Here is a 25,311-nt window from a genome sequence, read left to right on the forward strand (position 1 = left end):
CAATCAAGTGTCATAGGCTTAGTACCTCTCAACAGCACAAATGAGGTGTGAGATCTCACTTGAGAAACAAGTTTGTACCTACATCTGTTAAACAGTCCTGGTAACATCCTTAGTATTTTCTACAGGCATTTGCATGTGCAGAGTAACACACTTGGAGTAGCCTTAGAAATGTGTGCAATGATTTAACTAGGCTAAGCAGGAGTGGGAGCTGTCAGCATCTCTGTTAACATTGTGGGTAACTGCCATGGGCACACTCTTATCCTGTGGGATCTGGCAGCAAGCACTAAGCAACTTGCTCCTCTTCATGAAAGAATAAAGATATCTCTTATGTACTGCAAGATACCACTGGTGAAAGTGTTGCCCACAGGCAAGTAGTGCAGCCACAAGATTTCAAGTTCACCATTCACCCTTGCACTCAAAGTTGCCTCCATGATGAAAATGGGCTTATACTTTAACCTACAAGGCTGAAATGAAGAGGTTCCTTACTTTAGAGACTACACATAGTATATCAAATCATAGCAAAGCAGTGGAGAAATATCTTTAGAGTTACGCTGAGCTTATCTGTCTGCCTTGAGCTCTCACAAAACCAACACAAGATTAAGGCAATGGCATTTTGGCAAGTTCAGGATGAATCCATTAAGCCTTGCCTAATATTTATGACCTGCCCTCATATTTCAAATAACCCAGGTAAGATAAGAGTGTTGGCATTGAACACATTTGATAGAGTGACTTGAAGTGTCCAGAGAAATAACTACAATTTATTAAGAGCTGCACAGTGTTTACCTTCTGTCCTACAAGTATCTTGCTTGGTGAATGTCAACAAAAGGAAAACTGTTTGTTTGAGGTTTTGTTTTGTAACAACAAAACCAGACATGGGAACAAGCAAGGAAGGGAACCAGGCCAAAATAATTTACACAAGAAGCAACTAATTTCTTCCTTTCCTAAGTTCAGGAGTGTGCAAGATCATAGTATCATTCAGGGTTGGAAGGGACCACAAGGATCATCTAGTTCCAACCCCCCTGCCATGGGTAGGGACACCCCACACTAGATCAGCCTGGCCAGAGCCTCATCCAGCCTGGGCTTAAACACCTCCAGGGACGGGGCCTCAACCACCTCCCTGGACAACCCATTCCAGGGCTTCACCACTCTCATGGTGAAGAACCTCCTCCTCACAGCCATCCTGAATCTCCCCACCTCCAGCTTCATTCCATTCCCCCTAGTCCTATCACTACCTGAGATCCTGAGCAGTCCCTCCCCAGCCTTCCTGTAGGCCCCCTTCAGATACTGGAAGGCCACAATTAGGTCACATAGGCCACAATTAGGTCACTTATATTTTTTGGTGGGAAATAGGTAGAGTAAGTATTTACTTTACACTGTTTAGTATAATGTACAGCTACAAAACCATGGAGTCATAGACTTGTCAGGGTTGGAAGGGACCTCAGCTTGTTTCTTTAGTATACAGATGGTGTCTTCAGTTTTATTTTGCTACCTAACACAAATGGCTCAGAAGACAATTTTGTTAACAGAGGCTTTCATGAACAAATACATTAGGTGTTAGTATTACTTGTTCTCATTAATGCAAAACAAAAGACAGCTCTTGGCAGGACACAAACAGGTGGTGCTTAAATACTTCAAGTAGCCAACTTACGACAAGGTGTGGGAGTCTGATTGTTAACTGCTTTTGAAGATGAGGCTTTTTCCATATGACACATGCAGCACAAACCCAAAGAATCATTAAGTCATGTTAGAAAAACTTCACCTAACACTTCATCAAATCTTTATTAACTTGTTCATGTCTGTGGAGTTAATTGCTACACTTTCATAGTATTTATACAGAAGCCCTCTCTTACACACTGAAGGTGCTGTATCGTATCTGAATGTGGAAGAGCTAATTAGTTATTGACGCAGAATGCCTACGGTTAGTTTCCAGCAGCAACTTCCAAAAGGTTTTTCAATTAATCACCAACCAGGGCCAATGCTGGACTGAAGACTGTGACTGAAGACTGTCAAACACATTTACAAACCTGCTGCGCAAAATAACTGCAAGTTAGCTAATCACGCTATGGGATCAGCTTGACTTCTCCAAAATATCCCTGTAGCTAGTGATGGATTTATTTCCAATACTACATATAACACACATTTCTTGAAAGACCTTTTTTGTTTGTTTGGGTTTATTTTAAAGTTGAAGGACACAAAAAACCCCTGATGTGTTGCTAGAAAAAGAAGCCTGCCCAACTCCAAGTTGATGACCCCTCCTTTGTATTTCACAAAGGATTTTCCCAGTGCTGCACAAAAATTAGATGTAAACTAAGACATGAGAGAACAACAGACTTCAGCAGCTTAAACATACATGACCATTATCACACTATTCATTCTTAAAGCTACTAATAGAAGTTAAGAGCTAGAAAGTATAAGGAAAGATGAAACTATGAAAGATCAGTTGAAACTATGAAAGATCAGCTGCACCATCAACCTGACCCCCACTGCTTGCATTCAGAGCACCAGCTCCAGCAGAGAGAATCATTTTGCTAAGGTGGCAAGAGCTGCACTTCAGGGGTGAGCAAATTTCCCAGCTGACTGGGATGTGAGGAGGAGGTTTTCGCCATGAGAGTGGTGAAACCCTGGAATGTGTTGTCAAGGGAGGTGGTCGAGGCCCTGTCCCTGGAGGTGTTTACGAGCAGGCTGGATGAGGCTCTGGCCAGGCTGATCTAGTGTGGGGTGTCCCTGCCCATGGCAGGGGGGTTGGAACTAGATGATCCATGTGGTCCCTTCCAACCCTGAATGAAACTATGAAAGACAATTTTCAGTTGGGAACCAGGGAAAAGCTGTTTTGGGGGAGGCAAAGGCCTTAAGCAAGCCAGTCTCAACATTTTTTCTGAGGCAGAACCACCACAGCAGAGACTGTTATCAACTTCAGAATCCACTGACCCATAGGTTTTAATGAGCCCATGAAGTTTTGGAGTGAATTTTTAACTTTTAACAAGATCCTAAAATAAAGGAGGGTCGCTCTACCTGGAACGAGCGAGCTTCTGCCCTCTGCGTCAGTCGAGGTATGGAGATGCGGCACTCTACTTGTACCAGGCACTGCAGAGCTCCAAGTTGCAAAGGCCAAAGGGAAGAGCAATAATTAAAGTTGTAAAGATGAAGAAAGAGGAGTATTTCGGGAAAGCCAAAGCTGAGTCAAGGTTGCATGAGTAATGGTAAAGAGGTGGCAAAAGGCAGATCAAGAGATACAGGAAAGTGGGCAGAGGAGCAGGAAGCTGGAAGCAAATGAAAGCTTTGCGTCGAGAAAGAAAACAGAGGAAGAGTTGTGAGGAGGGCTCTACGTGCCGAAAACAGAGCCTGAAATCCTGCAGAAATAATTAGAATATTTTTCCATTCAACAGTTATGCCCTTTTTAAAGTATGAAGGGCAACCTGCATAGACATGCAGTGGTTGTGAGATGCTGCCAGCTCCTGGGAAAGGCTCTGTGATTCATGCCAAAAGCCACGAGCGTGTTAAAGCGCGGCAGGTCAAGCTGCCCTCATTTTTATTTTATTATTATTATTATTTATGTTTTAAATTAAACAACTCCAAACACATAGTCCACTTCTAAAGAAAGACAGGGCTGCCCTTGCTACAGCAAACCTGCCCCAATTTACAAAGGAAAACGTCTCTGGGTTTAGCGCTCAAGGTTTATCATCACTGTGGATGTCACCAAGAAGCCCTTGGATGTCCTCACAGGACAGAAAGTGCTCAAGATGCAAATAAAGAACAATTCCCACGGGGAGTTTGCTTCCTTTCAAACTGCATAGACAGGCTAGGTGCCTACCTCCTGCTCCTCAAATCCAGATTTGAACAACCTATTATGCAATGAAATGCCCCAGAGCAAAGCCCTTGCTCCCACAAAGTGCCACCAGAGCACCTTGTACCCCCTGTTACTCCATCCTGTGTCTTGCACGTGCTATGCCCATCAGCTGTCATTTTCTCCATAGGTGCAAGATCCGTCTTGAAAACACTCACAATACAATCCTGGGAGCAGGGTGCAAGTGCAGGGAAGCTTTATTAGAGACAGCAATAGCTTTAATACAGATTTAAAGGCTGCAATGTACTTACTATTAAAAGTGAAATAATAAAATCAACTAATTTGACAACTTGAAATCTGATACCTGAGTGTGATACTCACACCCACCCCATTCCCAGCTCCCCAGTTCTGAGCACAGCTTTTTGTAAGACTGGAGTGATTCTTGCATGCTACAGACATCCACTGTAGGAGGACTGTACCCAAAAGGTTGAATTGTTCTCCAAGCTCAACATCTGGGTACCAGTCAGGAAAAATCAAACACCATACAGTCATCATTATATCAGCATTGGAGTTGCCAGCATTTTTAATGAAATCCTCCTCAGAAACAAGGCAAGGAAGGCACTTGGAAATGCATGCTGTGGCTGTCCAGGTTTAACAATGGTACATTAGGCAATTTTATCTCACTCTCACTCAGGAGTTAGATATCAAAGGCCTGTGCATTTTCTGAAGATGAGCAGTTACTACTGAGCAACTAATGCAGAGTAAATCCACACCCTAGACTTCCTTGCTGTAACTTGTTCATGTAGCCATACCCTCTGTTTAGTTTAAGTTTTTCAGCTAAATTAAAACTCCCTAAACACTGAAGCAGGGATCCAAGTGGTGAGCACCAAGAAAAACAGCTGGACAGTTTCAAGCGTTACTGCCTCCAGCAGTCCATGGCTGTCTCTCCGCTGGAGATAATCACCCAGACAGCAGACAGGCTCCTCTGCTGCAGCTTCCAAACCACTTTGTCACTTCATAAGGAATAAATGTACCCATGTCAAGGGCAAAAGTTAGCACCGGGACCACAGGCTGGGACAGACACAGCAGAGAAGCAGCAGACTCGCAGCAGTGAGGAGAGGCTGAGGGAGCTGGGATTGTTTAGCCTGGAGAGGAGGAGACTCAGGGGAGACCTCATTGCTCTCTACAACTACCTGAAACGTGGTTGTAGCCAGGAAGGGGTTGGTCTCTTCTCCCAGGCAACCAGCACCAGAACAAGAGGACACAGTCTCAGGCTGCACCAGGGGAGGTTTAGACTCGAGGTGAGGAGAAAGTTCTTCACTGAGAGAGTTGTTAGCCATTGGAATGTGCTGCCCAGGGAGGTGGTGGAGTCACCATCCCTGGAGGTGTTCAAGAGGGGATTGGACGTGGCACTTGGTGCCATGGTCTAGTCATGGGTCTGTGTTGATAGGTTGGACTCGATGATCTTTGAGGTCTCTTCCAACGTTAGTTATACTGTGAGACTGTGATACTGTGACCTCATGGTGCCCAGCATCACCTCCAGCGCAGCAGAGCTGGCAGTCCAAGACAGCACCAGTTTGTACTGGCACAGCTGAAATGAGCACAGCTCAGGAAAGCCATCAAGAAGTTTAACATGATTTAGTTAATCTATTGCAACAGTTCATGCAGACTTTACTGAGTGCTCCCTGTGTACACCCTCCCAGAGAGGGAAAAAGAGACAGAAATCAGCACCTAAGATTTTTCTAGTGAAACAAAACAGCTTGGAACAGTTGAAAATGAGAGAAACTGGAAGACAGCTCCCTGTGCTGCACATTTTTTCAAACTTAACACACCACTTGCAATATACAGGCAGCTATTTTCATGTCACACAGCAAAGATGACTTTCAGGTCTCCTAATAGGCTCACTGCTACTGCAAGCCCTTTCCATCCCACTACACAAGCTGGTGCCAAGGAACAGCAGCTCCCCAGTAGAGCATGGAGGCACAGACAGTGAAATAGGCTTCCAAGTCAGTCCTGTGTCCTAGCAAACAGGGGCAGTCAGCCAGCTACAGCATATGTACTTGCTGTCAGCAAAATTAATAAGAAGCTACTGCAAAATTACTACACTATCCAGATACCCAGAATTTCAAGCTTGCCCATCACCCAAACCCTAAATAGGTCTGCAACTCTCTTGGTTTTAACTGCCAAGGATCCAAATTAACATTTATTTGATCAGCAACAGTTTTAGGGCTGAGACTGGAATTCCCATCCTGAATTTCCAGAAGCAAAATCAAGCTTTAACATCCCATTTAAGAGACTGAATTTGAACTGAGCTGGCAAACAGCTAATCACACTTGCTGCTCAACAGCCACAAAATACTTTTCCTAGCACTGGAAGTCAGCATCAGCTCATTAAAATGTGCCCTACTGGAGTTTGCATTTAATTCATCACTCTAACAATCGTCATCCACAACTTACATCCAAAGCAACTACACGAAAGGCAAAGCAGAGCAAAAACGCGCAGGCACGTTTCACGGATTAAAGAGAAACGTGTCTGCTTGTGAGAAACCCACTCTTTGGCAACAACTGCAGTGTAAGACAAAATGGCTCCAGAAGCTAAAATCCCCCATTCCAAGTGGAATTTCAGGAATGCAAAACATTGTCTACAGAATTGTTGTCTTTAGACATGAGTTACAGTCAAGAACACCAGCAACACACAACAGCATCACATCAAGCTTGGGCTCCATATTTAAGCTAGCAGAATAAACAAATGTAAAACCTTTGCACCACTTTATTTTTATGACTGTTTTAATTTCAATTTTTTTATTATTATTTTTAGGTAAAAGAGTTCAAAAACAGAGAAACAAACAAAATAAAAAGATTAAAAGACATGGGGGGGGGGAAAAGAAAACCAAACACCACCAAAAAAAAATCCCAACCAAACTATAAAACCCAAACACCAAACCCAAACAAACCCAGGAGTGGTCAAAGAGAAATAAAGCAAACAAACAAAAGTGTCCAAAATTTATATTCAAAGTTTATTGTATCAACAGGAACCCAAAAGTCACTGGGGGAGAGCTAGCTCGAAGGGGGCTAGTTTGAAGGTGGGAGGGAGGGAGGGGTGGAGTATGCAAAACCATCATCTCAGTATAAAACAGCCCCACATTTTTCAGATGTCATCAGATTTACTCAAAGAGAGTAAAAGAATTCCCACACTTTTATTATGTTAAAAAGCAGCACAGGAAAGTTACTTGAGCTGCTGGGGAAGTGCTAGGGAAAAGACAGAGCAGAAGACAAAGAGGCTCTGAGATAAGCCAGCAGGGATACACCAACTGATCAGGCACTTTCTGCAGCTCAACCAGTTTGTTTGATAAGGTTCACACATAACAAAACCGAGGCATAAACTAACATCCTTTGCTAGTCCTGGATCCTCCTGGATCACTGATCAAAAGACACCTAATTTAAATGCAAGGCAATGTGCAACGTTATTGCAACACCTTAGTGGAGCAGTAAGAACCAGAGCAAGCTTGCAAACGAAGAGGAAGCTCCAGATGCAAGCAACACGAAGAACAAAAGCAGTGGTTTCACTTTTTTTTCTTGATGATGTGTTGCCATATTAGTGGTGTGCATTGTTTTTGCCATATTTCCTCATTAATTTCTGTGCTTGTAATAGACCAGGTCAAGAATGTGGTGCCAGCCTCTGTAACCTTATGCAGAAGGGGCAATGAGTCCAACTCCGTTATTCCAAGGGCACTTTCTCCAACAGAAAACCAAAAAGCAGCAGTAAGCATTTTATGAAAGTAAAGATCATAAAAGCTTCTTATAAACTTTGCCTTTTTTCACTTAAAACACAAACCCTGGTTTGCTCACTTCAGAGGGTCAGCTGCAGCAGCAAGCTAAATGCATCATGTAATTACTAGAATCCTACACACTGCAGATGGCAACTGAACTGGGGCTATTAGGAAAGAAATTATCCTCCCTTTCCAGTCTGTATCAGGGTTGGGGGGGGGCGGGGAAAGAATAATACTAGAATTACTTCAATATTTTTCCTTCCTTCTTGCCCTTTTCCCACCTCAGGAAAAGAGATATGAAGCTCAGAGGAGCCATATGTCATCTGTTGACTTTAGCAGCAAAACACAGCCAAAAGAACATTAAATCAGTCCCTTTGTCTCTTCTGACTCATCTGAATTTATATCCAGTCAGGGTTTTATGGGCATAAGCTTGTTTCAGAACCCCAGGTAAAACATTTTTCTTCAACTGTAATTATTTTTATTAGCAAAAATTAATCTATAAACATCTTAATACTCTTGCCACAAACCAAAAGGTATGCATTAGTCAGACTCAGAAAAACTGCTGTCTCCACGGGCTCACAGGGGGAGTGTGTTTCCATACACTTTCCACAAGCATCTGAAGATTAGTTGTTACAACTGAAGGAGAAGAGAAAAGCAAAGCACTGAGTGAAGAGAAAAGCACCATTTTTGAGTAGGTGCCTCTCAATATTAATAATATTAATATTTAAATAGAAAAAAATAACTAAAAGAGAAAAGCAAAGGCTGATGAAACACAGTTTGCTGTTCAGCAGGTACAATTTCTGGCTCGCTTATCTATCTAGGAGCACGGATCCCTACAGATACATCCACAAGCACCATAAATATAGCCACAGAGATGCACAGAATGGGTTGGGTTGGGTTGGAAGGGACTTTGAAGATCACCTAGTTCCAACCCCCCAGCCATGGGCAGGGACCATGTTGCCCATGGTTGCTCAAGTACTCATAGAATCTGGCCTTGAACACCTCCAGGAAGGGGGCATCCAATATCTCCTTGGGCATCTTGTTCCAGCGTCTTATCACCCTCACTGTAAGGAATTTCTTTCTAATAATCAGTCTGTATCTGCTCTCCTTGAGCTTCAATCCATTCCCTCTCATCCTGTCTCTACAAGCTCTTGTAGAAAGTCCCTCCCCAGCTTTCTTGTAGCCCCCTTAAGGTACTGGAAGGCACCTTATAAGGGGTCCCCAGAGCTGCCTTCTCTCAAGGCTGAACTGCCCGAACTCTCTCAGCCTGTCCCCATAGGGGACATACATAGTGATGTTTCCCAGCAGTAAATAAAACCAGTGTGTCCTCTCTCTAACCAGACACACAAAAGGAAAAATGTGTTAACATTTCAGCTAATTAGCTGAAGTAACTTTCTGAAGTCATCAGGGAGCCTAATCCCTCAAAATGCGTAGGTTTAGCTTACACTGTCTTTCTTTGGGGAAACTTGCAAGCTGAACACGGTCATAATGTTCCTTGACAGCACAGAACGTTCCCTTCACCCCAAAGGGATCATGCAGGTGGAATAATAAAGGATTAGGAGGGTCAAACCCACACCCAGCGAGGGCAGGAGGTGAGTGGGGAGTGCGTGTCTGTAGGCATTCGCGCACCCTGCTGTAGCGCACACAAAGGACGGCAGGGGACGGTGGGGATTACAATCCGAGTACTCTTACAAAGTCTAAAGAAGCTGGCAGACAGGTCGACTCGTTATTTATTTATAGGAGCTGTGTGCGTGCCCAAAGGGGTGAGCAGGGCCAAGAAGCTTTTCAAGCCAGTGCGAAATGACAGGCAGAAGGCAGGACCCAACAGTTCTGCTTTCCCCTGCAGCAGCTGCCTGTCGGAGAGGGATGCACGGACCTACATCTAAATTTACTTTTGATATCAGCACATAAAAATTCTTTTACAGGAATGCTGCTGAAAGGGGAGTTTCCCACACTCATCATTTTACATTTTATCATTTGAACCCCCAGTTTGCTTGCTTAGCAAAATGCAAGGGAAGCATTTGAAAACCAAGCCAGTTCTGACGCTTTTTAGGTAGCCTTCCTAATTATTTATTGGTCTGGAAAACCTTCTTGGGAGGGCACAGGGCGAAAGGGACAAAACAGTTAAATAGTAGAAGCTAGCAATAAGCACTGAGAGATTTTTCTCATTTCTCAAAGGCTTTGACAAGATAGACATAAAAAGTCAGTATCCACTTAAAATTAAGGCATTTTCTAATGCTTCCATATAACATACAATGTATTTTAATTCTCAGCTCGTTAGAAGAAGAGTCTCAAACAACAACAACAAAAAATACTTTACTGCATAACCTACACAGATTACACTGCTCTCACTCAAAGATTTCATAGCACATAAAACAGCAAGCTACAAATGAGACCCATAAATAGCTAACAGATTGGGAAGCAGAGGAAGAGACAGGTTGAGGACGCGGTGCAATGTGGCAGCAAAGTTTTAGAGCAGAATCCAGGTACAGGCCCATGGTGAGAGACTGCAGATTTACACATTGGCATCCCCCTGTAGACTATGAGAAAATGACTGGGGGTTTAATTAACTCCTAAACTAAAAGTCAATCAATCAACTGAAAATCTGAAAACTGTTGGAGCTTTATTGAATTCCTATAACTGAATTACTGAAGATTTACTAAAGTCTTGGTGTTCCTGACAAACATCATGATGGAACATTTAAAATAGTCTAAATAGACTCATTTTAAATAGACTGAGTCTTTTAAATCACAAATTATCAGGGTTAGAGCATGAAACACTAATTAGTTTACTCATTTCTGAATAAGCTGTGCCTTTGAGGAAGTCAGAAGTTGTCAGTTCCCACAGGAAGTCATGTGTCTGGCCCTTTCAGTTTGGGCTTTCCCTTTCTGCTTTACCTCTGACAGGGGAAAATCCACGCTCTCCAGATGTTTCCAGACAACCCTGAGAAAGAACTACTGCACTGTCCACTACACATCACTCCACCATAGATGGGGAGCTGAGGCACCAGAGAAGACCACTTGCTTTGAGTGCAATCAATGCCAGATGGAGCCAGCACTGCTCACCACACAGTTGTCTCTTGGCTCTGCCAAAGATTTACCCTCAGAAAGATACTGAGTGTACTGTTACTGCCGTGTCTGGATATTCAGAGGACCTGTTAAGAAGTCTAAATCCAAGAGCTCACATCTGATCATCCTAAAGGCTGTCTATAGACATTCGCTATATAAACAGACATGTGGAGTCAAAATGCTATCAAACCTCTGCTGTCTGCTATGTCCTTCCACCAAAAATGGTCAGATTAGCACTCCATAAATTCTGCAGGTGGCAGAAGCGGATGGAAACTCCATCATCCACTCCAGGAAGAAACACAAACTGATTAGTTTCAGACACAATGAAAATAGCTGCTGCTGATACAGACAGCGTAGTGAAGCAAACTACAGAACACACACATGACCTCCAGCTTCAGGAGACAAGAGAATGGTGATAAAAAAGCTGGAGATAGGAAACCAGTGGCACAGCAGTTACCATAGTTGGATTCCTCTTCTCTTCCACCCTGTAGTGAAATTAGAGTGAGGAGGTTGACTTTGATAGAAAGGATTACTCTGAGAAAGCCACACCCAGACATGGAGGCACCACTTCTGCCACTTGCAATTGGCACAAATTTCACAGCTTAGCAAACAAACATCTCTACAAAGTCACTTTGTATCTTCGGGATAACAAAGCCAGAAACACAATAACCCAAACCTCCGAAGCAATTGAAAGATACACAACACTAAATTATTTACTAGAACTGTGAGTGTGTTTGGCCATTTAATTTACCTCTGTTTGAAACCTTCCCTAAATTTGGACTTCTTGTGGGAGAGTTCAAGCTGACATAATTCTTAGCTCAAAAGAGATGCAAGGCAAACATGAAAGTTATCCTAATTTACAACCATAACTGCATTTGATCTGTTTGAAACACCTTCAGTTCCATCTCTGAATTAAAAAGGTCCATTTTGACACTAAAATGATCAGACTTAACGACAGATGATGCTGGAATGACCTGTTGAGCTTTCTGCCACCACCTCCAGCCTCACTCTTGTGCACCGATTCCCAGGTACATTTCAGCTCCCCCTGAGAGCTCTCAGAGCCAGACCTGCAGAAACCAAGCTCTGCGGGAGAAGTACGAACACCGTCTGTGGGTTTAACCCCTTGAAGGAGCTCACCCTGAGCCGGGGGACTGCCACCTGCCAGTGACAGCAAAGAGGGGAACGAGACTGTCTCCTTGTGGTAGAAGCTATCCATGAGCTCAGCCCAGGGCCAGGACATGTATTGCAGGTCTGCAAGTTCACATTGCTCCCCAGTTTTGTTTACTCTGTCAGACTATTGCTGGCTGCTGCTGATCTTAAACATAACTTAAGAGTAACAACGTTAAGGTGTCTACAAATAAGGATCCATTGACAACCAGAGGTTTTCAGCAGCACATTTGGTAGTCCTGCTTCTCTAAAGATTCTTTAATCTGAGAGGACCAAATTAAGATTTAAATAACATTCTTCAACTATCTCCCCCTCCTAAGAAAGTACTCTTGCCAACACCTGACCTCCCATGTTTCTGTTACTTCCTTTTCACATTTGTTAAATGAATTCTAAAGGTCACTTCCATGGCTCAGGAGAGTTTGACTGGTGGTATGATAAATATTCTTGGAGAATCTGGTTTGGCTTTTTAATTTAAAAACAAGGCAATGAAATAAGCAAAACAAGACTTTTATGGATGTCACCATCTTTTGGGCTACATCCAAATCCATGCTAAAAATAGCAAGAACAGGGTTATATTAAAGCAGGAAAAGTACAAGGTGTCTTGAGGCAAAAGTTGGTTTACATTACCCAGAAATATTTTTCCAGTGGATGTAAAGTGAAACAGATAAGAGAGAAACGCCAAACTGCTCCCCATCTTGAGAAGAGTTTCTATTTACATATTATGCAGGACATTGAAATTGTGCCTGAGGTAACATTCTGAGAAGCAAAATCACAAGTATAAGCACTTGATGAAAAATTAGAGATAGATAAAATTCTTGGTCACCTGAGAATTTAAACTGGTTACAAAGTGATTGCATGAAGTGCCAGTCCCAAGGGCAAACCAGACACATCCAGAAACACATCAGGTTGCTCTTACTGTGCTCAAGACACATGAGAGCTATTTGAAATACCTGAACTCTTCAGAAATCTGCAATCACCTCATAAAAGGCAAGAGATTCTGAATGCACCTTTAAATCACCAGCACACCAAAGTAATACTTGTAATGGTTTCCTTTCTCTTACTGAGGTATCCCCCAATCCATTAGCTTAGACTTATTCACTTATCAAGAACACATTCAAACTCAATACCTGTTCTCCCTCCTTGATTTTGCCAACATGAGTCAAGCACTATCATTCCAAAGCCATGAAAACAGCCATGGTTTTCATACCAACAACCATCACCTCCCCAAGTTCCAACAGAAAAAGACACATTAGCCACGAGCTTTGCTGCAGCTCTCCAACAACACCACCTGTGAATTAGCAGCTCTACTCACACAAAACACCTGGCGCTGCAGGCTGGAAATAGCAACACCAGCAAGAAAATTCTCCAGGGTATTTGCTGTAATTATCTTAGATACATCTTGTATTTCCCATCAAGATACCCAGTTCAGGTATGGCACAAGCATGTAAGCATTTAATAGTTCCAGAAATACATAATGCTTCCTTTAAACATAGCTGAATATCAACTCTTCAGGTATTGCTTCTCAAGCTCTCACTGCATCTCAGCACTCTGCTTAAACAACAGCTGTCTCCCTTAGGAAAGTCGTGATCGTGTACATGAACATCAGGGTTGTACTTGCTTCTTGCTTTTGCTCATAGCTACAAATGCACTAACATTTGGAAGTTAACAGAAAAACTGATAATAAACCCCAAGAAATGAAGTAAAAACAAACACACACAAAACCAAAAGCAAAAAAAACACTCACCCACCCAACCAGGAAAAAAACCCAACCCCCCCCCACACACACACTTCTGGACACTGTTATAAGGTACTATGAAATAAAAAAATCAATGCTTTTATTTCAGAAGATGCCTGTGACTCCTCTTCCAGTCCTGCCTTAGTTTGTTCATGTGTTTTAAAAACCCCATTTGCTGCATCCAAATCTCAAGCCAAGCTCCTGTTTTATTATTGAAGACTCAAGAAGAATCTATGACTCACAAAACTTAATCAGTGATTCTAAGTTCCTGGGGACACATCTATGTTTTGATGTACTGGGGTAACCATGAAATACACCCAAGTCAAAGCAGTGGCCCTATAAGCAAATTACATTTAAGCAGATGTGTTTCCTACCATGATGTTACACTGTTCCTAGTGATGTTACAATGGCATTACTGTTGGAACAGATCTCACTTACTAGCCGTCAGGTTGTTTGCCTCCTGCCAGAAATTCCAGGTGGGACTGAAGTGACAGCAAGCACTACACCTTCAGCAGTATTCTTCTTTGCAAACCTTGGTAGCACTTCAGTGAAGTATGAGGAGGGGTGGGAACTTTAAAGGGGAAAAGGGTAACTAAGACAAGGCAACTGGCTGCCCTTGAGACCTGCAGTCAACATTAAAAGAGCCACTTCAGGTCATGAGAAATCTCAAGACGTGTACAACTCTTTCACAGTTCTCTTCCCACGGTCATAAAAAATACCACATGGAAAAGAAATAGTCCATGAAAAAAAAAACCTACCTCTTTCCCTAGCTTTTCTGGTAACTTGCACATAAGCCAAACAATGCACATGAGTATCAATCACTTTCCTACCTCAATGCCTTCTCAGAGGCCTGCACAGGCTTGTCAGAACATTCAACCGACATATGTCAGCTGGCCCATGTACTGCTCGCAGATATTGATATCTGCGCTCCTTTAACCGGATCTAGCATCATTGTCTGAGCTCTGATGACTCAGATAAAAACAATGTGAAAACAGAGTTTGTTTTCATGCTTTAAGCCTCCATGAGCCTCCTGCAACAATCACAGGAAGAGCTGTAGGGATCGATACGCAGATTACTAAGAGGGGCTTTTCTTCTACCCAACCACGCGCGCGTGGAACTCGCGCCAGGTAGCACGTGCAACGCTTACCAGATCTCTGTGAAGCACCCAGTTTGCATGGAGGTAATGGATTCCATCGAGGATCTGGTAGAGGAGGGATTTAACCATAGATCTTGGCAACTGCATGGGCTTTTTATTTGCTTTTGAGGCACGGTGAAACTTGATAATATGCTAGAAACAAAACAGGTAGAAACAGGCCGCACGTTAGATAAGTAGGAAGGGCTTTTGTGGTGTTGCCTTTGTTTGAACTACTGACACTAAATAATGGAATGAAATACAGGATCTGTTGAACTTTGCAACCAGAAGTAATCATGATGTGCTCACCATTTCCTTGTTGTATTCATTCTTCCAGTTGTTTTTGTAAAAAAAACAAAGGGCTGTCAAGCTTTTGTTAATATCTAAAAGCTAACTACTTACCTCCAGAAAAGGGTCTCAGACATTGTCCTCCCTCTCACCTCCCCATTTGAGATCCTCTTATCCTCAGATGCTACAGCAAAAGCTTCCAAACCAGCAGTATCTATCAGAAAGAGGACCACACTACACTTTCACATCTTCCCTCCTCCTGTCACAAAACACTGAGGACAGTGCAGTAGCAACTACTTTAGGCAGATATCAAGATCAGGCTCAGTAAGGCTCTGAGCAACCAGATCTAGTGGAGGATGTCCCTGCTAACTGCAGGGGGATTGCACTAGATGACCTTTGGAGGTCCCTTCCAATCCAAACCATTCTGTTTCTATGATTCTATGACTTCCAAAATCCAGTCAAGTCAGGGGGGGCATATTTGTAGCAAGATAATCAGACAGTGGGTCAAACAGCTTCAGCATTCTCCACATCCTTTTTTCACTGCCCTTCTCTAGAGATAACTTATTTCCTGTGTTCTGATAGACCACCTGACCACAAGAGCTGGAGAATACCCCCACACATTCAGTAAATGTTTAGGGAAGCCTTAACTCTCAGTGTGCCCTACCCCAGTCAGGTGCTACGGAGCAGAAAGCCACTCATAATAATGTTATCCAGCCATTATTTCACTTTAATTAGTCCATTAGAACACTGCAGACACAAGGCTCTCCTTCTGGTGCTTCACAACAAAGGAAGAATATGTCACGTAAGGTAAATGAAACCCCAAATCTCTTCAGCAAAAGCAGCCAAGTTGCTCTCCCTCTCTGTGCATCTGTTTTCACCTTCCTGAAGCTTAAAGACCTGCTGTCACTGATTGGATTCCAAAGGTGCTGGGAGATAATCAGGTAACTTTTCAAAAGTAACATAAAAAGTAGTAACATTTCTATTGCTTTTACATACTTTGGTTTGCACTTAAACAAGGCATCACCTTTGCAGCAGGGGCTTTGAGTCTGTATTCTCAACTGAATTAATACTTCACTGACCAACATTAATGTACACATTTATTAAGGTTATAGAAAGGTAACAGCGAGCCTCTGGAAGCTTCATCATTTGCTGTTTGCAACCCCAAGGACTATTGGTTTTATTCGCTAAGTGCTTACTCCAAATCTTCAACATCACAAAAAATGTGTTGAAATTGATAGGGAAAGACCATTTTAGCTTTTGCAAAAGTCAAGACCATATAAACTGTAACTGATAAAGAAGTGAAACACAGCTAAGCACTGGAAGGAAAACACAGCGGTGACTCATGACACAATATTCAATCTATTTAGTTCATCTGCCTCCTGTGTTACCTAGTGTGTTGAAATTGGTTTGAAAATTGGCTGGTGATGAACTATGTGCATGTTCTAAATCCCCCACCATAAACAAAGCAAACATCAGGCATGGCAATATAAAGCAAACTCATTTAGCTCGTTTCATGAATACCCCTAGTAGATAGCCAGCAGATAAATGAGCACTCCGAAAGATTCTAATTTTAGCCTGCTTCCATGGAAGACTGATTTGAACATACTCTGTGTCTAGGTCATCCCATTCTTAGTTCTGAGAATTGCTCTTCAAGTATTGCAGAGGTTAAAACAAACAAGTCAGACCTGGAATGCTTTCATGGAAGTAAGAAGCTAGAAAGGAGAGACTTGATGCATGTCTGACTGAATGAAGGCAGTGTGAGCTCCACACAGGCTGTACGAGTGTGAGTTACAGCCTCTCCAATGGCTAAAATTAACTACACTGATAGAAAATAATAATAGAATTCACATCCCATTGGTATCAAACATTTCCTAAAGTCCAATTAAATATTCATCATGCCTTTATAATATAAATTTGAATGTCTTGAAGTGCACAAGCTTTACACAAGTTCTGGACAGCAGTATACAACTTCTGCTAAGGTAAAATAAGAACATACATGGAAGCTGAATAGGAAAATAAGCTACTCCTTAGGGATTAAACAGCAGAAACTCATGTACATAAACCACTTTTTTTAAAGGTCAAAAGTTAACATAGCAGAGAAATACACACATTGGCTGAAGGAATTATAACTTCTCTTGGAAAGGTTTCAACCACGCATAGTTTTGTAAGACTATGAAGCTCTAAGTGTGTCCTGGAAAAGGTAACTTAAAAATAGCATCCATTCCTCTCATGGGCTCAAGCTATGTGCTAACGGAATTACCTTCTTTTCAATTAATCAAGGTAGAAAACCTGGATACAATTTGAATTACAAGCATCCAAGACCTTAGGAGTAGACACTGAAAAAACAATGTCCCTCTGAAGAGAAGGAACAGGAGAAGCTTGGTTCTGGGGCTACAAACATCTGACAGTTTCAAGCAACTGAAATATAAAGTTCCGAGACTGAAGCAAGTTACCAGGAATTAAGAAAGGATTTGGCCTATAGTGTATGAGATGCTCAATGGCATCCACAGATTTTTAACCTTCCATCAGATGATGCTTTGACACTGAGGTCCAAGCAAAGGAATCTCACATTTACCTTGCAGCATGACCATATACACATAGTGATGAGCTGGGATTGTTTAGCCTGGAAAAGAGAAGGCTCAGGGGTGACCTCATTGCCCTCTACAACTACCTGAAGGGTGGTTGTAGCCAGGAAGGGGTTGGTCTCTTCTCCCAGGCAACCAGCACCAGAACAAGGGGACACAGTCTCAAGCTGCACCAGGGGAAGTTTAGGCTGGAGGTGAGGAGAAAGTTCTTCACTGAGAGAGTCATTGCTCATTGGAATGTGCTGCCCAGGGAGGTGGTGGAGTCACTGTCCCTGGAGGTGTTCAAGAGGGGATTGGACGTGGCACTTGGTGCCATGGTCTAGTCATGAGGTCTGTGGTGACAGGTTGGACTCGATGATCTTTGAGGTCTCTTCCAACCTTAGTGATACTGTATGATACTGTGATTATAAATTAACATACGTGGCACAGCCAGCAGCCTAAGAGCTTCACCAGTTGACAGAGACTAGAAAAGTCATTGGGAAATTATTGGTGGATTCTACTATGAATTTTGGTAATGAAAGCAAACAAGACTTACTAATCAATTGGTCAAAAGAATCCCTATACCTTAAACAATCCTTATTGCAACGTGCTGAGTGGCTTTGCACTGGTTTGTGAAACGTGACTTGAGAGGTGATGAAGGAAAATCCTTTGATAGGCTAAATTATTATCAGTGAATATGTTTGCAGGCAAGGACAATACAATAAGTCTTCATCAATACCTGTCAAAAGGGTTCCCATTAGCATAGTTTTCTTCCTCTCTCGGCAATGATATCAACAGCTACATCAAATTATAAAGTATGCTGCTATCTATACTCCAATTTCAGATTGGAGCAGTCTAATCTTCAAGAATTAAAGGCAAAGTGAAAAGAAGAAATTCTTGCTCACCATAAAAGAACTTTTTAATAAGCTTAATTGGCACCATTACTTTTCCTCATTAGAAGAGGACAATCTTTTTTCTTTTCCAGTATTACAAAATGAACAGAATAAGATAGCATCTTATATAGCTTCTTCATCTCTTGCCAAACATTGCCAGTGCAGAAGCTGAAAAACTTAATGATTTTAATTAATCTGATGTTTGCTAAGTGATGAGCATTTACTCTCCTGATGGAAGCCAATAGGACTTACTAAAGCTGAGCAGCCTGGAACAGCAGGATGATTCCCATATGTACAGACAATTTCTCCTAAGTATCACAGTATCACAAAGGTTGGAAGAGACCTCGAGGATCATTGAGTCCAACCTATCAAGACAGACCCCATGACTAGACCATGGCACCAAGTGCCACGTCCAATCCCCTCTTGAATGCCTCCAGGGACGGCGACTCCACCACCTCCCTGGGCAGCACATTCCAATGATGAACGACTCGCTCGGTGAAGAACTTTCTCCTCACCTCGAGTCTAAACCTTCCCTGGCACAGCTTGAGACTGTGTCCTCTTGTTCTGGTGCTGGTTGCCTGGGAGAAGAGACCAACCCCCTCCCGGCTACAACCACCTTTCAGGTAGTTGTAGAGGGCAATGAGGTCTCCCCCAAGCCTTCTCTTCTCCAGGCTAAACAATCCCAGCTCCCTCAGCCTCTCCCCATAGGGCTTGTGTTCAAGGCCTCTCACCAGCCTTGTTGCCTGGTAGCTCTAAGCTACCTACATCTGAAACTGTCCTCTGTGAATCTACATCTCTCATCTAGAATTCCACAACTTAAATCCTTCTCAGCTGACACCCACAGTAAACAGACTGATTTTGGCTTTATGGTAGTGCCTGGGGAGCTCATGGTGCTAAGCAGTAACAAAAAATGTGCCGATCCCCTACTACAGTCTCTACCCCAAGGAGCGGGAAGGGCACAAGCTGTGAAGCACAGGAAATGCAAAACACGACACAACACAGACAGAATGACAAGTGGTTGTTATTACTGAAATGCAGTACAAAAAAAAAAACAAAAAAAAAAGTGGATTTTCAGGAGTTCTTTGAAGGAGGATAGTGAAGGATCTTTACGTACGTTAATTGGGAGGCTGTTCCATGTGTAGGAGGCAGCGTGGAAAAAGACACAAAGTTGGGAGTGAGCAAAAGAGACAAAAGGGGAATTAAGAGCGATGCTTGGGAGGTGCTGACAGTAAAGGAAATGAGGACCAAGGTTAAGCCAGAACCAAGAGTGCCTTGAACATGGCTAACTGTATGCAAGGGAGGAAAAAGAATTCCTGGCAAAGGTTTAAGAAGCAAGGAAACATGGGCAGTTATACAGGAAAGGAGAAATGACTTGTGCAGCATGTCCCACAGAAAAAGGAGAGTTAGGGAGTGGGAGACCAGTTCACATCAAACAACTACTGTAACAAACATTTCAGGCTCAAATACTAGGAAAAAAAATTAACTTCCCTGAGATTTTGACCAGTACCCAGCCAGATGTGGGGAGTGGGAAGAACATTAGACTGCACTGATTCTTTGCCTAAAGCTGTTAAAACAGTGTAAAAAAAAAACCCCAAACTCCATCTAGTGTAAAATCCACACGCCCAAAACAAATTCAAATGGAAAAAAGCTTAGGAAAAAAGCCTAGTTTAAATGTGCCATTAAGTATGGCAGTAAAATGTGGTTGCTGTGGTTGTTGTACAAAATGAGTGAACTCATTTGATGCACAAATAAATTCTGCCTACACAGGGCTTTAGCTGCTGCATTCCTACTCATCATCACTGTCACCCGTTGTGAGAAACACCCAAACGCAGGGCACACTGAACTCTGACGAAGGAAACTTCTAACACACAGAGCTGCTCTCCCTAGGAGAGAAACCAGATTAAATATTTTGAAGCATATGGGGGGGGGGAATGAAATACCATGTTCTGAGCCAAAGTATCTTTTTGCATGGTCTAAGTTTTACTTTCCTTCCATGTGTGTCATTTTCTAAGTACACATTCATCAGCTCGAGAGCTAAGGACTAAAAACCAGAGCAATGTGACCCTGCCATCAGTAACAGCAACTTCTGTACTGCTGAAGCCTTAAAAAGTAATCTTGGAATCAATATTCCCACTTCTTCTCCTTGCTGGTATTTTCAAAGGAATTATAAGCATATTGATGCCTATTAGTGTTTGGTATCTTTTGGGTTAGAAACACAAATGCTGGTCTGAGCAATTCACATCCTATCAATAGTTGTGGCACTGGAATATTTGTCTCTGAGTCCAACTCATGATGGCATTGTTGTTCACCTCTACAACAGATTAAATCATATTTTGCTGTAAACTTACAACCAGATTGCCAAGTCTCTACTCTTCCAGCCAGAGATAGCCCATCAGTAGGCCAAATTAGCAATGCTTGCTTCTTTTCCCTATTTTCCTTTCACTCATACTGTCACAATTTCACTATCAACTAGGTGATCAGTGAGAGGTCTCAGTAAAGCAGTCCCTCTCCTTTTTGGTGTGAGTCATGTGTGTGCATGTGTGTAAAACTGCAGGAAAAAGAAAACATTAAATACATTTCCAAACTCTACTTTAGCAGGTCTCAACTTAGGAATGCTTTCTTTGTCTCACATTAAAGCTCGTGGGGAAATTACTTTAGCTTCAAAATGAAATCTGACTTAAATTTCAACATAGCCTTTTGCAGGTTCTCCAATGTACAAAGAACAGGTTGTCAGTTTGATCCTTAAATACAGAGCAAGGGATTTATGCATCTCTGCTCTGGGTGAAGGTATACACCACACAGATGTTGGTTTGAACAAGCTCGTATTAAACTAAAACACTCAGGGAAACCTGTACTTACCCACAAATCATGCTCAGCATAATCAAACAGCAGCCAAACCTTCCTGTCACTGTGAGAAAGGAAAACCTTCTGCAATGCAATCACGTTGGGGTGCTTCAGCTCTCGTAAAAGCTGCAGAGGAACAGAGAAGCTTTTGTCAGTTCTGTGCTTGCTAAGGAAAGCAAACACAACAGCAAAAGGCCCTGAAACAGGTCTTGGCACAAATAGCAAATAAGTGATCTTAAAACAGGCCCTAGAAGAAAAGATGCTACTGATTCAGCACAGTCTTCAAGCTGTCAAAATCAGGACACACACACAGCCCCTGTGGCATAGATTGCTCTTCTGACAGCACAGTTGACCATCCCTGCCTTCAGCTCTGTCCCACACTCAGGACATAGCTGCCCATCGCACCTATTCATCTCACCCTCAGCTTCTAGCTTAAAATAAAGTTATTTCACATAAACCTAGGAGTTCTCTTATGAAAGGTGAGCATCAGGATTTAAGGAGGTCAGAATGAAGGTTGTGCAGCTGGTCCATCTCTCTGTGTGAACAAAGCAGCTCTTGATCACCACATGATTACTGTATTATCAACAACTTTCTTTTGCACTGAGTCCCTGTCTCAAAGGCCACGGGGTGGCTGCCTCAGAATGTGAGGGTGTTTTCAAAGAAGCTGACCCAAATCATTTTTCTAATGGCTGTTTCAACTACTGTCCTGTAATCCAGAAATAAACCAAAGCTTATTTACTGCTTGCCAGAAAGAAAACTAGGTCTCATGACTAATTATACAGCACATTAAAGCTGTTTGAAGTCATCCTTCTGCCAGATTAAATCAGACTCAGGTGGTGTTGGGAAGTGGTACTCCCAAAAATACCATTTCCATGGAATCACTTTTTTCCCCCCCTCCAACTGCAGTCACAAGAATGATTGATCACTCCTGTTTTATCTGAAAATTGCTTGCATCTGTAGCACCAGTACATAAATTGCCAAGAATCAATTTAATGGTGAAATAGTAAATGAAGCAGGATGCAAGGCACACTTTAGAGAAATGAACCTTCCCTTTTGTTTCACCTTAGAGAGAAAGAGTCAAGACATTTATTTTAGGGGAGGCAAAAAAAAGGAGGGGGTGGGAAACATTTTAAATTACATCATACAGATATCTGTCAAGATAAGAAACCTTCTAAAGAATATCACAACTGCTTCCATCCATCCCAGTTTCCCAGCAAATAAAATAATTCAGGAAGAAGTTCTATACAGAGAGAGTGATTGCCCATTGGAATGGGCTGCCTGGGGAGGTGGTGGAGTCACCATCATTGGAGGTGTTCAGGAGGAGACTTGATGGGGTGCTTGGTGCCATGGGTTAGTTGATTAGGTGGGTTGGACACAAGGATCTTGAAGGTCTCTTCCAACCTGGTTTATGCTATGTATTCTATTTTATTTTGATTTCATTTTCTATCATGCAGGAAGGGGGTTCTTCTTTTTGTTTCTTCCTCTCTCTTTCCCTAGCACTAAGCATTTCTAGCTCACTCATGAGCTGCCCAGCAGTCAGGCCCAAGTATCACTGAGGAGACACACTTCCAACAGTAAGTCCCTCCCAACCCCTACCCTTCTGGGATACTGCAACAAGCTAAGGATGTGTTAAAACCTAAGTCCAAGCAGACTCTCTTCTTCCCTCTAATTCTCCTCTACAAGCACTGAATTTTCATCAGTTTTATCCCAAGCAGTCCTTCATACTGAAACACACCTCCAAGCCTGCACTACACATCCTTCAACCCTCATCTTCACACTTCCACCTCTTTAACGCACACAGCCCTCAAACTGTGAGGGCTCCAAATTCCCACACGAGAAAGATAAAGTAAGTTTTAAAGCCTAAATAAATAAAAGACATTGAACAGAATCTAGCCAGCAAACTGCCAAATGGCAGGAAAGGAAGAGGACAAAACCCTGCCCCACCCTCCTCCTAAGCCAAGGATTAAGAAGCTATTTATTCTACAAATATTTTCATTTCAGGAGCTGAAATCGGTCTGGCATTTCTAAATAACATTATTCTTCTGAAACAAAAGCTTGGCAAAAAAAAGAGTTTTCAAAAGTGCTACATTTTCAGCAATATAAAGGAATAGAAAGTAGGGTAACTGCATTTTCCATTCTGGAGGTTCTCAGCAAAGAGGAAATTCAGCTTTAGCATTTTGCTTGACAAATGCAGGCAGCAATACAATCATTACATTGGGGTTTGTGGGGTTTTTTTCCCTCCCATTTCTTAGTCCCCAACATGGTATACACTATGGGACAGATGTCTCAACAGAAAGAAAGAAAGAAGTAGTGTACAGTAACTTCCAAACCAAGAAATTTGTTGATTTTTAACACAACTACGTAAGGAAATGCCAATGTTAAGATCACACAGTATCAACTTCACCCCAGGGCACATACTAAATAGGTAATTCATTCTCATGCCTTTGCTATAAAATATATCTGAATTATTATTGAATTCCAGCATCTTCCTACATGAAACCTCCTTTGCTCTAGGATGATAAAATCCTCTGTTCTCATCTTGTCCTTTATTCTGCTCTGTGAGACCCCGCCTCAAATAGTGCATCCAGTTCTGGTGTCCCCAGCGCAAGGACACAAAGCTGTTGGAGTGAGTCCAGAGGAGGCCACGAAGATGATCCAAGGGCTGGAGCACCTCTGCTATGAGGATAGGCTGAGGGAGCTGGAGGTGGTCCACCTAGAGAAGACTCCAAGGGAACCTTACAGCTGCTTTCCAGTACCTGAAAGGCTCCTACAGGAAGGCTGGTGAGGGGCTTTTCATGAGGGTGTCTAGAAGTAGGACAAGGGGAATGGTTGGAAGCTGAGGGAGAGCAGGTTTAGACTGGATCTTAGGAAGAAGTTCTTCAGTACAAGGGTGGTGAGACTCTGGAACAGGCTGCCTAGGGAGGCTGTGGATGCCTCCTCCCTGGGGGTGTTCCAGGCCAGGCTGCATGAGGCTTTGAGCAGCTGAGTTAAGATGCATCCCTGCCCATGGTGGGGTTGGAGGAGATGATCTCTGAATTCCCTTCCAACCTAAGCCATTCTGTGATTCTGTTAGACACAGCTCTGGCAGTTTGGGCAGTCTGACAAGATTTAACAAAAACCATTCCCCTTCCAATTGAAAGTCACAGAGAAGTTCAAGCTCTGTCTCTCCCAGAGATTTTTCTCCCTTTTAGCCTGCAATAAAACAACATCCATTCATTCAGAGAACACCAACTAAACTGTAGAGGTCTATAGAAACTAACCTGCTACAAAGCAATATGGAACATCTGTCATTTGTGAAGACTTCAGGACGCCTTGAATTCACTTTTTGGGTGGCTCTTAACCTCAAGCTATAACAGACTGGTCTTTACAGTGGGGCAGGGGAGACAACACACCTCTAGGCTTATATCTCTTTAAAATTCAGAAGCATCACCACAGAATTCCACAAACCTCCACATTCCATCTGGGATTCTTAACTAGTTTTTTCTTGCAATTCTCATTCTAATACCTCTGCCTTGTTCTGATTTCCTGGCCACTGTTACCATCTTGCTCTTGCACTCTATCTCATAGGGAATAAACAGTGACAGGTTTTCCAAAATCCTTGTAGAAAGGAAACTACCAAACCTAGACAACCACTCTCATCTATTGTGCATTTTTCAGTGGAGGTTTTCCTATCACAAAGCATTCAGAAAGATAAATATTATATGAGGAAGAGGAAGATTGTTTTAGCAAGAGATTGGCCAGAAAGTATGCTTTTCTAACCTCAACATCATTAATTATGGCACCACAGAGATGCATCTCTCAAGAGGCAATAAATTTCCAACTTATGCAAGGGAATGGACTGGGCAGTGACTGCAAAGCTATTCTGAAAAGAATCCCCATAGAAAAGTGTTTTACAACCTGTTTTTCCCTCCTTGTTCATAATGTTTACTTATTATCTCCTCTAATCAACGTTTTGGTTAATGTTGTAAGTCACGTTCTCATTTCTGTGCCTCTCCTCCAGACATTACAAACTACACAACACAAATTTTAATACAAGGTATCTGACAGCCACCATGAAAATAGAATCT

General features: G+C 42.5%; 1 protein-coding gene across 2 annotated transcripts in view; it reads right to left on the reverse strand.

Annotated features, from left to right (window-relative positions):
* Positions 1 to 25,311, reverse strand: part of CDK19 (cyclin dependent kinase 19) — a 93,320-nt gene that overhangs the window by 37,316 nt on the left and 30,693 nt on the right. For both annotated transcript variants that reach the window (XR_010990029.1, XM_068160533.1), the window contains exons 3-4: positions 21,260 to 21,370; positions 14,671 to 14,811 (exon numbers count right to left, since the gene is read on the reverse strand). Coding sequence is in view for 1 of the 2 variants with exons in the window: in XM_068160533.1 (XP_068016634.1) it covers positions 14,671 to 14,811; positions 21,260 to 21,370 (252 nt within the window). In the remaining variant the exon portion in view is untranslated. The remainder of the gene's footprint in view (positions 1 to 14,670; positions 14,812 to 21,259; positions 21,371 to 25,311) is intronic.

Source organism: Melanerpes formicivorus, unplaced genomic scaffold, assembly GCF_026170545.1.
Source record: "Melanerpes formicivorus ecotype bairdi unplaced genomic scaffold, bMelFor1.0.p_v2 SCAF_50, whole genome shotgun sequence".
Classification (NCBI taxonomy): Eukaryota; Metazoa; Chordata; class Aves; order Piciformes; family Picidae; genus Melanerpes; species Melanerpes formicivorus.